This window comes from Protopterus annectens, chromosome 17.part0 (genome assembly GCF_019279795.1).
Source record: "Protopterus annectens isolate FY-2018-M chromosome 17.part0, PAN1.0, whole genome shotgun sequence".
Classification (NCBI taxonomy): Eukaryota; Metazoa; Chordata; order Ceratodontiformes; family Protopteridae; genus Protopterus; species Protopterus annectens.
This window is the reverse complement of record NC_056751.1, coordinates 676,570,386-676,589,814: the sequence shown is the minus strand read 5'-3', so window position 1 is coordinate 676,589,814 and position 19,429 is coordinate 676,570,386. Positions and strand designations below refer to the sequence as shown.

Sequence of the window (19,429 nt, the reverse complement as noted above, 5' to 3'; positions counted from 1 at the left end):
ATTGCTGTTAATGCACTAGCATGACACTAGTTCTTAACAGTTAATTATTATGCACCTTTATGATGCTAGAAAACTGTTTGACAAGCCTTTCTTCTCTCCAGTCATTGTCACATTCCATTCAGTACATATGAATTCTGTTGTCACATTAATAAGCACATAATATGAAGAATTTAAAAGAGCTATACAATAGTAGCCACACTGATCCCTATATATTTCTTACTCTATGACGATGATTCAAACAGAAAACTAGTATAACTCTATAAAAATAAAAAAAAATAAAAATAAAAAAAATAATTATACAATGACTGGCTATTAATATTCAAAAACGAGCACGCTGATTGGTCAACCCAATCAGTGTGCCTGTTGTAAATCCGAGCATATACTAATGGAAAAAGGTCCGGTCACCCGAACCATTTTTCATTGGTATATACTGTAACTTTTATTTATTTTTTTTAACAAAAATAAATAAAATCTGACATCAGGACTCTGGACATACCAAAGAGACAGGACTGAGAAAATACTAGGAAAAATGAGGTATGTCATTCAAATTAAAGACACTTACCTGATTTTCCTTGCATTTCTTCCATTCTGTCTCTCTCCTGCCCCTAAACTGTCTGAAATTTAATTTTAAATTAAAAAAAAAAAGAAATGAAGAGAAAAAAGGAGCAACGGAGACCTTCTTTTCTCCATTGCTTCCTTTGCGCAGCACTGATGTACTACATGTGCATGGGAACACAAGTCCCACACGCATGCGCAGTACATCAGACAAAGCCCCAGGATACCGGAAAAACACAGAAGGGCACCATGGAGGCATTATACAAAGACATTATTTAAGAAAAGGAAGTATTTTTTCCTTGAATAATGTCATTGTATAATAGCAATCATTGACTCCGTGGTGTGGTATATTGAGGATTTATCCATGGTTGGCTTTATTTAATCACTCAGGCTTCACCCTCATGTTTAAACCACAACAACCATGGATAAATCTTCAATATACCACACCAACATCATTGGTTATTGCTTAAATAATATGTTTTGAACTAGTACAACTGCTTAAATTTATTGCAAAAGTTGTGCAAATATATTAGATCAAATATATAATTAGTATTAAGCAAGCATATTTTATTTACAAATTTGGTATCAATTTGTAACATGTCAAGTATTTATTTAGAGTTACACAAGTATATTTTATGTACAGATTTACCTTAAATATGCTTTCATTTACTTAATGACAATTATTGCATGTTATCATGATACAGATCCACTTCTATTATATTTCATATAGCATACCTCTCAACTTTCCAGAATTTAGCAGAATGTTCAGACTTTTGCCTCATATTTTGGTCTTTTCCTAATAACATTTGTTTTTTCTAACAAATCATTGAAGATTTAAGTGAATAAATAATGAGACATTTGCATTTCAGACTTTGTATCATTCAGAAAATGTATAACACAAACATTATTGTTCTAACTACATTGTAAGTTTATAAGAGTGATATTTAAAATCTGTCTCTATTTTTGGGCCTTTGGCCCCTCATTAACTTTGGCTTTGTCTGTATTTTCATGCAAGACATTGAGAAATATGAGTATTATGTAAACCTAATTGTACCCTTATATGAAATATAAGCTAATTGCAAAACTTTTATACTGGTATTACACAGATGAACACATTTATGTGCTTGAAATTGCTTAAAGAACTCAGGAGACTGCTGTTTTTTGATTGGCCAGAGGGCTAGTTTGAATGTGTTTCAAATAATTTGGTTTGCTGTAATGTAGTCTTGGGCAAGTGTTTACTTGCCCTGGGAAAAAAGTACAATGTTTGGCATTTTTAGTTTTAGTATTGTCATTTCAGCTAAATCAGTTTTGGTTTTATGGTCTTTTGACCATGTGAAGTAGATCTCCTGGTTTGCATGCAGAGTAGATTCATAGGATCATATGATCATAGGAAGTTACTTAGGCTAATGGCCTTAGGGCCCTTACAAGCCTAGTCAACTTCTGCCCTTGTTTTCACGATCAGCACTTAATGCCCCTTTCCAAGAGAGACACACAGGTAGAACCCCCAGGTGAATTTATGGTTACCCTTCCAATCATCCAGACTGCACTTAAAAAGGGCCAAAGAGTTGCTCTGCTTTACATGAATTGGAAGTCTATTCCACAGGTGTGGTAACCTCTGGGAGACAAATCTGTCCCTCCAGTAGCTTCTATTAATGTTACATACCAGGTTAAGGTCTTTAGAGTAACACGTGAGCCATTGGACTTACAGATATACAGCATTTCCAATAAAGCAGAGTCAGAGATTGCCTTATACATAAGGCAGAGATCACCTATGAGTAACCTGTATGAAACAGAGTAAAGTGGTAGTGAATTCAGCCAAGCCACATGGACAGATGCTGAAGACCTTGAATTCTCCTTGTGATGAACCTTTGTGTCTCTCTAATTGCTGCAGGTGCTTGGAAAGGTACCTACTAAAAGGTGCATTGTACTCAATTACTGGCCTGATGAGGGAAGAGTACAGGCAGGTTATAACTTATTTTTCCTGGTGGCAATGACCTTGCTTTTGAGATGAGCAATGCAGAATGCCCTTCTTACCACTGTGGAGACACAGTGCTCAAAGGTAAGGCTGCTGTCAAACTGTGTGCCCACGTGTCTCACCACTGAGTACATGCTTAGGGGGCTTCTGTTGATGTGGTAGTTAGCTGGAACATTGCTGTTATGAAAAGGGATGCTAATAAATTTTTTTGAATTTAGTGTAAGGCTGTGACTTTGGCACCAATTATTTATTTGTGTAAGACCATCTCGACGAATGTTGACATAATTTGGTGATTCTATGAGTGCTCCCAGTTTGTAGTCATCAGCAAACTTTGTCAGCCACAGACCTTTATACTTTGCTTGTACTTCGTAAAAACAGATTCCAAACAGTAGAGTCTCAGGACTGATCCCTGTGGAACACCACTGGTTATAGGTCTGTTGTTGGAGGTGGATTCCCCTATTTTGACTGTATTGGTTCTATTGGTGAGCCAGTTAACAACCCACCTAATGATATAATGGTTGATAATTTATTCCTCTAATTCTCAATGCAGTTATACAAGTGTTTGTAAAAAGCATTGATGCAGGACTTGGTGTAGTTGCCAGTTCCATCTGAGGGGGAGGTGCCGTGAGGCTATTTATACCATCCCTTAGAAGGATATAATCTGCTTTGGAGAAGTTTTTTAGTTTAGTTGCTGCTGGGGGGGGGGTTCAGGTGTGATAGTTACTCTGAAAGAAGCTGATTTGTGGTCAGATCTGATTGTAGTTCTTACTGATATAGCACCTAAGTATACCAGTCATAATCTCCTCAGGTACCACTTCCCTAGCAACCCATGTAATAAATATCTAAAATCATAGACTTTACTTTCCTAATATCTCTGCAGCCAGCTTGTTGATAATGGTCATCCTGAGACATTGTAACAATTATCTCATATTTACTGGTGACCAACTAATCCTTTGCAATCTGATACAGCTTTTAAACCTCAAAGACCTCCCAGATGCAAATATTGTAACAAATACCCTTGGTAACTTCACAAGCACTCAATTCAAGCAGTGCCCACCAAGAACCATGCACCAATAAGTCATGGTGTCTTAACTCAAAAGCCCATAAGGCAAATCTCTAAACAACACAACATCCTGGTCATAGCAGACTCCAGTATGAGACATGCTGCTGCACCTATCACCAGGCTAAGCAAGGAGACGTCCACTGTCAGCTGTCTACTGGGGTCAGTTTTTGTCACATAATGCATGCACTCAGGTCCTTGCAACAGAAGTACACATATGACACAGTCATTGTACACATGTGAATAAATGACATAAGACATACCATGGGTCTATCAGAATATGTGTCTGAAGAAAATATGAGCCTAGCCATGAGCAGTATTTTACCTTCACCTAGAATAATGCCACAATATGAACAAAAGATGATTGACTTCAAATATTGGCTTAGTTTCAAGTGTCATTCTAAGAGGGTGCAATATATATCAGCCTGGAATGACATGGTAGGTAGTCTAAAATTCTTTGCTGGGGATGGTCTGTACCAGACCTCCCCCCATGGCCTTTGTATATTGGCAAAAAACATATCCATCCCAATAATGCCTTTTATAGGCAAAGTTAGTCTTTAAAAGCTTCCAACATATGAAACTAAAATTCAAACAGCATGAAGGTATTGCTGCTCAGTGTTGGGAGCACTGAAAAAAAAATCTGTCCCTGAAGGCAATCCTGACCCTAAAATCCATTGATAGTTGCATCAGCATGGAGACCTGCTTCATACTGAAATCACCCCATCAGTGTAAGGTTTCAATGTCTACCACACATCCCGGCCCACAGCACTAGATGAGGGTACTATAGACAGAAGTAAAACAAAATATCACCTACATACCCATTAGGTACGGCAATGACCTGGATCTCCTCTGTGTCCAGCTCATTATTAACAACCCCCCTTACCACATCATGCTTAACTATTGGACCCCTATGATATCATGCATGGCCCATACCTCCTACTTGACTAGTCTGGAAGCCCTAAGTATCCAAACATTCTTCACCTGTGGGAATTCAACCACCCATCCATGAAATGGGAGACTTATATATCCCCAAAATTGTACGCACCAAGATTTCTAGACTTCATAAATACAAACTCACTAGACCAACTAGTCCACAATCTTACTAAGGAAAAAAAATTCTGAATTTGGTTCTCACCAGTATGAGAAAGCTTTGTTCCCTAACAGTTGTAGCATCTTCCCTGTTCAAATTGGACATAAATTAATCAAATTTGCCAAAGGACTAAAGCCGGAAGCACTCTGCTATAACTCATTCTTCAGAAATTATGCTAAAGTTAAACTACTAAAACTGAGTAAAGACCTGGCTAAATTCAGCATTCTTTCAACCCTGATGACACCGATACAAATTTGAAATCCTTCACCGCCAAACTCTATGCACATGTAAATAGTTGCATATAAGCATCCATTCCCCCCTCTGAAATAAACAAAACCTTCTTTGACTATGTTAAAAACCTCAAACATAATGTTCAAAACTGCATGAGGCGACTATATCACCTACTTTAAACCTTTAGATGTAGCCAATATGCCAGCAGATAAATTCAGCTGTAACTTCACCCTCTCCTCCCTCCCCCACATTCCTAGATCAAATACCAACAGCTGCGCCTCCTCATATTTCCCAGGTACAACCCCTCAAAGCACTATGTAAGACGAAGCACACTGCTTTGGTGGGGCTTGCTAACATACTAGGATGCATGTTGGTCACCCTGAAACATGGCCTCTAAAACCCACTATAGAGCCTCTACTATATCAGCTTCTAATCCGGGTTTGTAATAGAGGAGTAGAGGATTGCAACAGTTATACACCTGCACAAAATCTAAAATACAGGTAAGTACTTCTGTAAATAAATTAGTGAATGAAAACTTTAGAATCTCGAGCATCCCAACAATTTTACAAGACCACTAAGATAGTGTACTGATTGCGAGGGCCTTCATCCATTGATATGTAGATTAATGAGAAGCAAAGGTCAACAGCAGACATATCTTATGCATGTAAACTGTATTCCTTTACTATAAAAAAATGGATTATAGTAGCCACAAAGAACTGCCAGTTACTCATAGGAAGTAGCATGAATGTAAAAGCTGTCTGTTACATTTATTGATTTATTTTCCTGTTTTAGAATAAATAGGTATTCACAGAAGTAAAATAAGAGGTGAAAAGGTACGATGTGTACAATAACTGCTTCTTCCTTGCAACCTTGTCAGTTTAAGGGGTGGGCAAAGTCAGGATACTGATTGCCATAGTAGGCAAATCTACTAACTTTATGCAGCATGAAATGAAAACACAAAATGAGATAGGCCAAAGAAGAGCAGATTAAAGAAATGGGTAGGGGGGGGGTCATAAGACAAAAGGATTTGAAGGTGCAGCTTCTTCATCCAGCCAGTTGAGGGGAAATTCAGGATCCTGATCATCGTACCAGGCAAATTTACCCAAGTGATGTACCAATAGATGAACAGAGTTAGGTCAAGGGAGAACAGAGCGCAGGAAGTGTTAGGGAGGTCATGTGACCAAAAGACTTACTGGCCCTTTTCATCACCCATCCAGCTGGATGCTATTCCCTAAAAATGCCACAGTAAAATAACAGGGAATGACAAAACCAATATTTGGAAAATGTCTTGCTAAATCCAGAATCCAGACTGGGGAAACTAGGCAGAAGGCAGGAGCCAGGGATATAGCATGCAAAGACAGAAAACTCAAAGAGAGTGAACACAAGGACTCTTTGCTCATCAGAAATAAGGGGATAAATGCTCTTAGCGAAAACAGCATGGTAAAATCAAGGTACACCAAAGACTCTGCAGGCAAGAAGGAATCACAGTATCAAAAAAAAAGAGTAAAGTTTCTGACAATTCTGTGTGTCACCTCTGGACAGAGACATCGCATTGCAAGACAAAATTACAGGAACTATATCAGGTAGTCAGAAATTTGACTCTGGTGCAAGGGGCTGCAGTGGTCAGGAGGACATGAGGGCAGTGAAGGATAAGAGCCTGGGGACTTACAATTTTGACTGGTAAAACTGTGATTATACATCACTGAGAAAGGTCTCATAAAGCGGAGCATTTAAATATGGATACAACGAGCTCCCATTGGCATTATAATCATAGGGTGAGGTTTCTTCATCTAATAGACAGGGAAGAAATGAAGACAAATAAGAACACATGATTATGGGGTTTTAGTTTTAAAGATAGAAACAATTATGTGACAATAACTCTGGAAATAGAAGCAGGATATATCTATGTGTGAGGAGGAATGTAGTAGAGAGTGATTAGGATGTTACTTTAATTACTTAAGTCTTCTATTCCTACACAGCTCATCTATACCTGAGGATTCATGACAGATACAGGTGGAGAAGAGAAGTCAGCAAACTGAACAGGTATAAAGGGTATATGAAGGTAGAGCTACAATAAATATGTGAATGCAGCAAGGGGTGGGATAGGTAATTATTTATGAAACTATTGTATACTGTAATGCAAAACTGCAGGCTAGGAGAAAGAGACGATAATATAAGCAAAGCTGGAGTCAACACCTAAATGGAATTATAAATGATAAGGCAAAAGATGCAAGGGACAGGGAAAAAGAATTCAATCGGTAATGGAAGAGATGCAATTTGGTATGCTAAATGGGAGAGGATAGATTGTCCAGTGACCTAATGATAGTTGACAATTATTTTGGTTGGGCAGTAGAGGACCTTGTCAAAGAAGCTAATAGAAAAAAGAACCACATTCTTTAATGAAACCTGGAGAGCAGAGGGTAGCTAGATGCAGAATACACAGAGAATAGTAACTAAAAAATGTGACTTCAAAGTTATTAGTTTTATCACACCCTTTTCTGACTGACAGCAACAGCATATTAGAAAGTAACTACAGGGGGGGGGGGTAAGAAAACCAAAGAATAATCAATGCCTTATTTATTTAGAAATACTGTAAGATGCAAACATGGTTACCGCTTCTCATGACATGATAGATTGATAGACATTGTGCATTTCCATGACTTTATCTAGAGCATTTGAGACATATACCTTTAGTACTTTTGGACTGGAAAGTTTACCTCTGTTAAAACAATCCATATTTTTTCATGAAAATTTTTGTCTTTCAATATACTAATTGTAAAAAGGAATGATATGTTAAAATTCTTTTAAAATTCCACTCCTCTGACTCATATTACATTTCTAAATTATGATATTAATATATTTTAGCTTTCTCAAAGCTCCTTGATTTGAGATATAGCTGTTTAAAACGATTTTCCCATCTAGACTGAGAGATATTAAATGTGGTCAGTGTAGGTGTAATGCTTTTCCTACAATAACACTGATATTATACTAACTCAGTGAGAGTTTTAACATGCATTAGTTGATAGACATTCAACTGTTTTTAGTATTTCTTAATTTTCAGTTTACTAGTGAATGTCAGATGGTATTATACTGAATGTTAACAATGACAAATATGATTTATTTGCACATAGCATTCTAGATTAAATTTTTATTACCTGGAATAACATAGCATATTCCTGTAAATTTATTACACTTGCTAGACCATTTATCAAATTCAATGTCTGCAGTTGAGAAAAGCATATAGTTTTGCTTTGTAGGTTGAAAGTTATAATGGACTATATCAAATGCATATTTTTAAAAGACCTTTTTAATTCAGAAAATAAAAAAAATGTACAGTATTATTTTCATTAGACACCTTTTCACTAACTAAAATGTTTTATTTTTGTATATCTCTTTAGAGCATCCCTTCCTCATTATTTGCATATCAAGTAGTTAGTTAATCTATTTAGCATTTTTTTTCTAAAGAAAATTTATTTTAGTTACTTGAATGTATAAATTATAATTCATTATGAAGATAAAGTTGGTCTTAAAAGAACCAGTCCCATTCAGCAGTTTAAAATATGTACCAGCTAACACCTGATCTGAATATATTGCTGTATTGTGTTATGCACAAGTTATATATGTACTATCAGGTATTCAATAAGGTTGAGGGACTATAATTCCTTAGGGCCTAAGGATAGAGGGCATTATTCATAAATTGGTGCAGCATTATTGAGGCAATGTTTTGCCTTCAGAAAAGTAAAATATTGCATCTTTAGACAAATGCTGGGTAATATTATTATGATAACAATAATATGGTAGCATAAATGAACATAAAATTTCATCAGAATGATTCCCAAATTGATACTTAACACATAAAAAGCAATAATACTTGTTATTGAAAAGTGAAACACTGGCACCAACATTTTTGTCCTTTAAAATTCCAATAGTTATTGTGTAATATAAATGCATTTTGATTTGCTGACCTGCTTTTGATTATTTGATATCACTTCATGATAATTTTGGAACATGAGGTAGCTTTAAATAGTGTCTACATTGTTAACATACCATTGAAATATATTAGGTTTTCACTGCAGGCAGCCAAGTGTATCTGTAATATTTTGAGATAAAAGAAATTTGTCTGAGATGTCTTACTGATCTGTTTATTTTTAAACTGCCACCTCTATTGTTAAGCAAACATCTGTTTCTGCTATATTTTATTAAAAAAATAACTTACCTTGAAGTCCATTTGATATCTTTTTTTCCCTTTCCTAACTGAAGCTATTCAGATACATGTATACCTTACTGTTATTGGTAGTCTGGTAGTTTTTAGAAAGGTTAAGGCTATAAGCATTAGTTCCTGATATACAGAGTTTGATTCCCTTGGCCCTTATTTACCTCTTGTGTAACCTTGAGCAAGTCAGGTAACCAAATATTTCTCCCAGGCTACCCCTAAAAAGGGACTGTGTGTTAAGTGGGCCTAAATGGTTAACAAATATTATTATTATTATTATTATTATACTGCTGATTTGTGAAAGTAATACACTATCATGGAATAATTTAGCACTGTTATCAAATTCAGGTTTTTATGATAAAATTTCTTTAGTATTTGAAATCAAAGTTTCAAATGGCTTCTATGTATTCATCCAACCTTTGTCAAAAAATTACTTTTATCTTAATAAAAACTTGTATTCATCATGGAATATATTTGTTTTGATTTCATTCTAAATCTTTTGCTACACAGTTCACCAAGGAGCAAAGGAATAAGGGTCAAAATATTATTTGCCCAGATGTGCTCACATCCCTGAGTTTATGATTTTAATGATTGATTGGAGTCCATGGAGCAGAAGTATAAATGCAATTGGAAATGGAAGAAACTGTAATCTTTCATTCTTTCATCCTTTGGTGAAGTGTCATGTGGCTCTTTTATAACATTGCATGTTTGGTCCTTGTTGAGTTCGTTTCCTTTTTCTCATTTTGTCTTCTCACAGATGCTCACTGGACCCTCAATGATCCTTTTTCTCATTTTGTCTTCTCACAGATGCTCACCGGACCCTCAATGAACCTTTTTCTCATTTTGTCTTCTCACAGATGCTCACTGGACCCTCAATGATTCTTTTTCTCATTTTGTCTTCTCACAGATGCTCACAGGACCCTCAATGATAAAGGCGGACTCGCTGGAAAAAGAGACACCATGGAGGAAGTATATAAGACTGCTGGAGAACCTTTCAGTAAGTTTCAAATGTTTATACACACACACACACACACACGTCTATCTATATCTATATATATATATATATATATATATATATATATATGTATATATATATATATATATATATATATATATATATATATATATATACATATATACATATATATATATATATATATATATATATATATATATATATATAGGATCCGGACATGCTCGACTAGCATATGTCAGAATCACAAAACATTGAACACACATACACAAAAGTGCTTAACATCGAAAAGCATTTCCATGTATGTGTGCCTGTTTCATAGATCGGACTACAGTGCGGGTAAGGGAAAATTCCATTTTCCCCACTATAGTGCAATCTCAGAGTGAGAATATTAAAGTAGGGGGGTTTGGGGGATGCAGGGGATGAAGCCCCCCTGCAGAAATGTAGATTAGTGTTTTGAACTACACATACACGGAAGCGCTTTTCGATGTTAAGTGCTTTTGTGTATGTGTGTTCGATATTTTGTGATTCGGACACATGCTAGTCGAGCATGTGTCCTAGACCCATATATATATTTAAAATGTTTGTATATACTTAATGCATCCTTGCTAATGGTGTTGTATCTTATATATTTTTTACTCATGAGAGATCTTGTAAGTATTTAAATGCTTTTTATTTTAAATCTCTGCAATAGTGTTTTCATCTAAAACTATAAAAGTATTAGATGTAGTACATTCTGTGTTTCTCAGCAGTCTACAGACATTGCAATATTTTAAGAGTCTTTGACAGTGTTTACACCCAGGTAATGATGTCTATCTATCTATCTATTTATCTATCTATCTGTCTATATACATATATACATATATTTCAACAAACACTTTTATCTTGCCAGATACCCTATATTAAAACAATTTGCTAGAACTGCTTGACATCTGCTGTGGCTTTTCATATATATACTGAAAGGAGGAATAATGTTTAAGATGCAACATTTCTTGGGGGAGCATTGTATTATTATTGGTAGTATGTGTAACAGTAATTCATTGTGTTGGACTTCATGACGCCCATTTTCATGGTGGACAGATATATGTCTAACAACATGAATAACACTAAACTACAATGAAGAACTTTATATGATTAGCAAAATTTAACTGAAACATGTGGACTAACCTGACTACAAACAGCAACAGCTACTAATTGTGTACAGCTTCTTTTTTGCCTAGGTATGGCTTATTTCAGACAGGATAGTAAGAATAGTCATCATGCCATAGCTAACAGTCTTATTTGCCTTCTCCATTCTAAAGGAATATTTAGCAGCCACATTTAGTAATACAGTGATTACATTTATTTTATTATATTTTATGTCTGTTCAGGCATTTTTTTGGGGGGACATCACCATCAATGGTGACTTTCTCTTTGTCCTTCAATTGTGAAATGAATATTTATTATAGCCACTATAGGTAACACTTTAATTAGATTTTTTATATCATCAATAATTAGATACTTTAGTTCTAGGAAGCAGCAAAACATAATAAACTCACACATCAGAAAACAATATAAGGTTTACAGCTTATGACAATATAAATTTGCTTTCCATTTAGGTGCCAACAATTCTCATAGGTTTCCTTCTGATACTGTGCACAGCTCTTTTCATCTGCCTACTCTTGAAATTGCCATTCCCTGTTTTCCATAAACTTCTACTTACTGTTTCTCTCAAAAGCAATAGACACTAATTTTAAGCCTGCTTGGGTCTCTCACTCCCCCTCTTAAGGTGATCCTTCTGACATTACATTTTTTAAAAAATATTGTTCTAACTTTCTTATAGCCTTATTGTCTAATTATGGTACAGTGCAAAGCCGAAATTCGATATAGAAACTCAGAAAGTGTCACTTCCGCTGGTCTGGAAATAAAAGCACTGCAAAACAGGTTTCTTCGAAGTATCTACATATCTCATGCAGACCCCTCACACTATGGCTGACTCTTAAAGTACCCGCATTGCATATGCTGATGTGTTTTGACATTTCTATCACCAGAAATACTAACTTTTAAACACATTTTTTCAGCTTACCTTGTGTATTATGCCATCTTAAGCTTTTGTTTTCCAAATTATTCCTCACACAACCCCTTTTCCATTTTACTGACTTCTTTTCATTTGCCCTCTTTTAAAACTCTTTTTTAAATAATTTTCCTTGATACCTTTTAGGTGGGGAACCACCTTGCATTGACCACTTGCAAATGCACTTCATTCGCCATTGCTGTCTCATATTTCCTGTACTTCCTTTTCCCAGTCAGTGTACTTGTTTATATCCTTTATCCAATCAAAGCTTTCTGGCACTACCTCAGCTCCTCTACACCAATCACAAATACCCCTGACATTCCAAGCTATTTTTAAATTCAAACAAGTCATAATAATTCTAAAGACTGAGTATATGGGTGCTCTTCGCTATCAAAATGTGTCTACACTTCAAGGCTTTCTTCTTCATTCATTCATTCATTCACCCTTCTTGCATCATTTTTTTCTCTTTAAAAAAATGAACTGTTTCTTTGCCTCATTTTCTTTAGCTGGTAACATGGTTTCTCCATTGTTTTTCATTACCACCACTCCATGTTTTGTCATAACATTTAGATGCTCTGATGACTTGAATAACCAGTGTCTTTGGAGTTATTTAAATTTACAAAGCCAGACATACCTCTTAATACTTATTGGCTTTACCATATTCCTCTCCAAATTGGCTGCAATGGATTACTCTACTATCTATCCTGCAAAGGAAGTGAACCTGCCCACAGATATTACATTTCTTAGGGCATGGTTTCAGGCATCACTGCATGTTTTGTCACAGCATTTTCTTCAGAGCTTTTATTGCTTGCTTGCTTTTCTTGCAAATATTCTTTCCCTGGTGTTATTATGGTTTAATTGAAAAATGCTCACACATTACTCACATGTGTATTCACTGATGGGTATGCAACAGCTTTCAAAAACAACCACAAAAATTCATGTATGCAAATCATAAACTATACAACATGGTATAGAGTAAGTGATAACCTTGTGACACGTGTCTGATGCCACTTGTATTACTTCTGCAGTAAAACATATCCAATATTTGCCATTCTGCTGTTTGTCCCTGATCTTCAGTCTGAACTATTCCTAAATACCACTGCATTCTTCTTTGTATCACAACTATTTCTATATTTAAATGCCATTGCTCTACCCTTTAGCCTTTTTTTTTATTTCTCCAACTCCTTTGGGTTTCTAATACCATGATGAGAACAGACCCCGTTCCTAAGTCAAAGTATGATTAAAGTTCATGAAATTAGTATTGTTTCAATCTTTGATGTCAGCCAGGAGTGCTCTTCGCATCAGCAGTAGTGACTCCTTCTGCAATGCGTATGGAATTACATGCATTGGTAACATATCTAGATATGATTGTAGATTCTTTTTATAAGACATGTTGCTCCCAGTACTGTTGGAACGGTATGGGTATAAGACATGTTGCTCCCAGTACTGTTGGAACGGTATGGGTATAGGACATGTTGCTCCCAGTACTGTTGGAACTGTATGGGTATAAGACATGTTGCTCCCAGTACTGTTGGAACTGTATGGGTATAAGACACGTTGCTCCCAGTACTGTTGGAACTGTCTGGGTATAAGACATGTTGCTCCCAGTACTGGTGGAACTGTCTGGGTATAAGACATGTTGCTCCCAGTACTGTTGGAACGGTATGGGTATAAGACATGTTGCTCCCAGTACTGTTGGAACTGTATGGGTATAAGACATGTTGCTCCCAGCACTGTTGGAACTGTATGGGTATAAGACATGTTGCTCCCAGTACTGTTGGAACTGTATGGGTATAAGACATGTTGCTCCCAGTACTGTTGGAACTGTATGGGTATAAGACATGTTGCTCCCAGTACTGTTGGAACTGTATGGGTATAAGACATGTTGCTCCCAGTACTGTTGGAACTGTATGGGTATAAGACATGTTGCTCCCAGTACTGTTGGAACTGTATGGGTATAAGACATGTTGCTCCCAGTACTGTTGGAGCTGTATGGGTATAAGACATATTGCTCCCAGTACTGTTGGAACGGTATGGGTATAAGACATGTTGCTCCCAGTACTATTGGAACTGTATGGGTATAAGACATGTTGCTCCCAGTACTGTTGGAACTGTATGGGTATAAGACATGTTGCTCCCAGTACTACTGGAACTGTATGGGTATAAGACATGTTGCTCCCAGTACTGTTGGAACGGTATGGGTATAAGACATGTTGCTCCCAGTACTGTTGGAACGGTATGGGTATAAGACATGTTGCTCCCAGTACTGTTGGAACGGTATGGGTATAAGACATGTTGCTCCCAGTACTATTGGAACTGTATGGGTATAAGACATGTTGCTCCCAGTACTGTTGGAACTGCATGGGTATAAGACATGTTGCTCCCAGTACTGTTGGAACTGTATGGGTATAAGACATGTTGCTCCCAGTACTGTTGGAACTGTATGGGTATAAGACATGTTGCTCCCAGTACTGTTGGAACTGTATGGGTATAAGACATGTTGCTCCCAGTACTGTTGGAACTGTCTGGGTATAAGACATGTTGCTCCCAGTACTGTTGGAATGGTCTGGGTACTTTCTTCCATATTGCTCTTGTTTCTGTCTGCAAATCCTGATATTATATGACTTTGTATCTCACTGTACGCAACACACTGTAGTCACTGGGTGTGGCAATTTCAATGACTAACGCTACTTTTATCTTCTTTTCCTGGACCACTATATCTGTTTTTCTGGCATCTATATTTTCAACTGTTGGTAATGGGTGATCCCATGTAATGTAGACCATCATTTTCTCTGATGCTTTGTAGCTCACGTTTCCAGTGCTTTTCAGCCTCTTCAATACCATGTTTGCACAATCCCCAATGCAACAGTCTTATGCCTTTCAGTATATAGTTCTTCTGCCATTAGTATGTCACAACCAGTAACGAGGTGTGCAACTCTTTCCAATTCACTTTTGCAAAACTTACATTTGTCTGTTTCTCCCACATGTTCAATGCACTTTGTAAGCCAGCATGCATGTAGCCCACTATCTTGGGCCGCCCAATATTAACCTTTCATCTCTTGGTTTGAATTTGCCTCTCCTTAACCATTCCTGCATTTGTTTCTGATCAACATGAGGTTCTTCCAGAAATTTTCTATACTTGCAACTATATTTATGCATTTTCCACATGTCTTACTGTCTTATCTGTTCCTTCGCCTTATATTCTTTCTTTTGCTTTTTGGCACATTCAGTTGCTGCCTGATTTTTATGTACTTCTGGTTTAATTTCCATTCCTGATTGATGCCGATATGCTTCTGCTATATTAAGCAGATAAGTCATCTTAGATTTATTTTGCTCATGTTTCAAAACTTCCCTTTGTTTAGGTCTCATGAGGTCAGTAGATAGTTGTGGAGTCCCACGATTGCAGATCTATATATGTAATCATTTTTAAAGAGGACCATCCCGCCTTCGGAACGGGGAGTATATAATCTTGGTATGCACTGATTTTTATAAATCATTTGGTAAGCATGAAGCATCCTTCTATTTTTCCTATCTAATCTATTCAACACAATTTGTGGCCAGTCAACCACTCCAAAACTGTAAGTTAGGACAGGAAGAGCAAATTAGTTTATAGCTTGGATTTTGTTTCTAGATGTCAATGCTGTTTTCAGGATTAATTTAAGTCTTCTAAAATGTTCCTTACTAAGTTTTATTCAATTTTTTTATGTTTTATTATTTATCCTTCATCAATTCCCAAATATTTATATACTCCCTCTTGCTCAAGTTCTTTTATATCACATTGTTGTCCCAAACTGATGTTTTCTTGGTGCTGCAGTTTTCCTGCTTTAATGGTTGCTTTTGCACATTTATCAAGACCCAATGACATTCTTATATCATCTGAAAAAGTTTTGCAACTTGTATTTGTACTTTCAGTTCCTCATCTCATGAGCTATACAGTTTTAAATCAATGACAAAGAGAAGATGAGAAGTCTTTGCACTTATTTTCTAGGAGTCAAATTATAGCCATGGCCTAAGCTGTTAAGTACACAACTTAATGTGTTAAGGGCAAGGCAGAATAACAGCAGTGACACAGAGTCATCCTGGAATATTCCATTTGAATTTTTATCCCTGGAATAATAATTTGTCCTTTATCATGGCTTAATTGCAAAGTGGTCTGCCACTGTTTCATGGTCACTGTAATGTGGCTGATCAGTGTAGGGTGTATCTTATACATTTTTAAGCACTCTTTTATCCATGAATGTGGGATACCATCAAATGCTTTTTTATAGTCAATCCATGCCATAAGTAAATTCTTCCCCTTTTTACAGTTCTCCACTATGACTTTATTTAACAGCAAATGATCCTTTGTTTCATATGACTTTCTTTTGTTGCCCTTTTGTTCTACTGACATAATTGAGTTTTATTCTAAATGACTATAAACTCTATTAACATCAATTCCAGTGTATAGTTTACATGTCGCTGGATGGCAAGTTATTTTTTCTATAGTTTTAGGGTGGCTTGCAGGTTCACTCTTAAATAGTAGCATTGTTTTTCCTGTTGTTAGCCAAGCTGGTGTCTGTTCAGGCTGCACATGTATATAGTTCTTACTCATACCTAAATCTTCGTGCAAAGATGTTAATACTTTTAACCAGATGTTAGGTACTGCATTTGGGCGTAGGGTTTTCCAACTGGAGGCTTTTCTTAACTTTGTTTCAATCTCTCTGGCTGTTACTTCATCCCATTTCATATCCTGTACCTTTAAACCTCTTATTCTTTCTTTTACTTCTTCTCCCCTTTTAGCATCTTTGTTATGTTCCACAGGATCTTCATAGATACTTCTCCAAAATGTATCTATTTCTTCTTTATTTGGTGGTCTTTCAATTCCTTTTACCTTATTTCCCAATTCTCTATAAAACTTTTTTGGGTTATCAATAAATTATTTTGTACTTTTCCTTTATATTTATCTATGTATCTTTTAAGTTTTTCCACCTGTGCTGAGATTTTTAGCTTATTTGCAATAGTGCATGATAGATCCCGCTCTGCTCTAATACTGTGCATTGCTTTTATTACATCTATCTTTCTTAGTATTTTGTTGATCTGTTCCCTCTTCTATAATCTTCTGACAGTGACACTTGTTTTAACTGCTTTATAGTTTTCTCTATTCGATACTTCCATGGTGATATTCAATTTTTCCATTTCCTTTCCCGTACTACCCTGTGTTCTTGCAGCAGGACTTTATCAGTTATTAATTTAGCTGCACAGTAATATATCTTGTTTACTTCTGTTATATTGCATGGCTCTCTATGGACATCCCTAATTATTGTGTTCATTTGTTTTATCAAACTTTTGGGGTTTTATTGATCTTCTGCAGTGTATTTATTTCACTGATCTTAATATGTCTATCTGTCTCTATTAAATCAAGCAACTCTTCTCTTAGCTCGTTTTCTTCTAAACTGAGGGCACATTTTTTATTTTCCATTTCCAGTGGGCATTCTATAGAAAGTTCTGCAGCATCTTCCTGTGGCACATTCTCTTCAGTTTCATCCTGTGCCATCTGTTGCTCTGTAATATGGGAACTCACTGGCCTATCACTCTTCAATGTTAACTATGTCAGCGTTTCCCACTGTTTCCTATTCCTTCCCTTGCCATCCAGTTTCAATTGAGCATTTATATTTGTTTCCTGTGGAAGGTTCCAAAATATCTTCATATGGCACCTGGCCCATTGCTCCCCATTCCACTGGTTCCCCTTTATTTGGAAATCCATTGCTTTATCATGTTGTGGTGCTTTCTGAATTCGATTTTTTACAAAGAATCCATCACTTTTGCAGGTACTCCATAACCTCAGTTTCTACTTCTTTAACTTCTCCAGTAATGGTCTCCTTTTCTACTTTTCCTCTTTGTCTTCTTATTTTTTGTATTGTAAACTTTTATGTGTCTGGATTCCTTTGCCTGCATTTCTCTTTGAATATTTTTGGTACTGCTCTTTTTGTATTGGTTAGTTTTGCTTTCTCCTTTGCATAAATATTACACCATATAAAAATATCTTTTTCTTTCCCATGTCCTTATTTCTTCTTCAGATGTCTCCTGATCTTCCTGCTTCTCCTTACTTTGGGGACTCACCCCATCTTGCTGTCATGTAATCTATGTTAGACCTTCTACACCAAATCCTTCACTTCCCAACCACTTTATAAATTCAATTTCTGTTTTTTTTTTTTTAACTTGTACTTTACTAATCTTCTTTTCTGCATTTCCTGTTTGTGGTATTATTTTCTTTATTGTGAAATTTTCCATATCTGGATGCCTTTGCCTGTATTTCTCTTCAAATATCTTTAGACTATCTTTAGCCTCTGTGTGAATCACTGAATGAATAAACAAATGAATGCTGGAATATTGTAAAACACTTTATTTCAACTAGCACCATGTGTTAACCAAGTCTTCAAATATCAAAATTATAAAAATAATCAATCTAGTAAATATCAAACACCCCACCCCTTAATGTCAATAATCTTACAAAAAAGCAGCGCAATGAATCTCATTATTTAAACCATGTGGTACAATATATACATAGCTTGTACATCTAGTGTTATATAACACCTGCCTCATAACAAAAAAAAACATTAAAAAAACTTTATATGTTTAAGATTGTACCCATGGCAATTCAAAAGATGTTCAGCAACAGAACTTTCATTCTTTTATTTTTAAAGTCATATATGTGTTCTTATGTCCTGATTTTCACCATCCTAGTAGTTTTACCTATAAAAAAAAAGTTTGCAAGAACACATAATAGCAACATCACCATAGCAGAACATGTAAAATACTGCTTAATACTATGTACTTTTTTATTGATTTTAACATTGCTTAATCCTAAACGTATCTGAATGAGATATCCAGCTAGCATCTGTAACTACAAAACCACAGCCTCAAAGAAAGCCAACAAAAGATGCCGATGTGATGACAAGTGCAGCTTTAATTATAGATGCCATTTTTGTTATTTCTGTGTCTTTTGTTAACTGTCTTTCTGCATGTGGCAGTTGTGAATGCCTATATTTAGGGTCCAGCCCTTCAGCTATGTTCTATAACACCAAGATTCCAGATTACAGAAATTGTGAGACTTCTACAACAAGATTATCTCTGAATTTTCCATGTCTTACTTTGTCTGTTTTCTAGTGTGAAGTTAGCAGAGAGACTCCGTTAGCCTACCAATCATGTTCTCAAACCTGCGGCAGAAACTAAAGTAGAAGCATGACAAACGAAGGAAATAAGTGTCCTTCTTCATCCTTCTCCTCTTCACTAATACCTT

At 36.0% G+C, this 19,429-nt stretch overlaps 1 protein-coding gene across 3 annotated transcripts in view; it reads left to right on the top strand.

Annotated features, from left to right (window-relative positions):
* LOC122791248 (galanin peptides-like) overlaps positions 1 to 19,429 on the top strand; it is a 156,603-nt gene that overhangs the window by 118,819 nt on the left and 18,355 nt on the right. For all 3 annotated transcript variants that reach the window (XM_044058919.1, XM_044058921.1, XM_044058920.1), the window contains one exon: positions 10,032 to 10,121. In XM_044058919.1, coding sequence (XP_043914854.1) covers positions 10,032 to 10,121 — 90 coding nt within the window. The remainder of the gene's footprint in view (positions 1 to 10,031; positions 10,122 to 19,429) is intronic.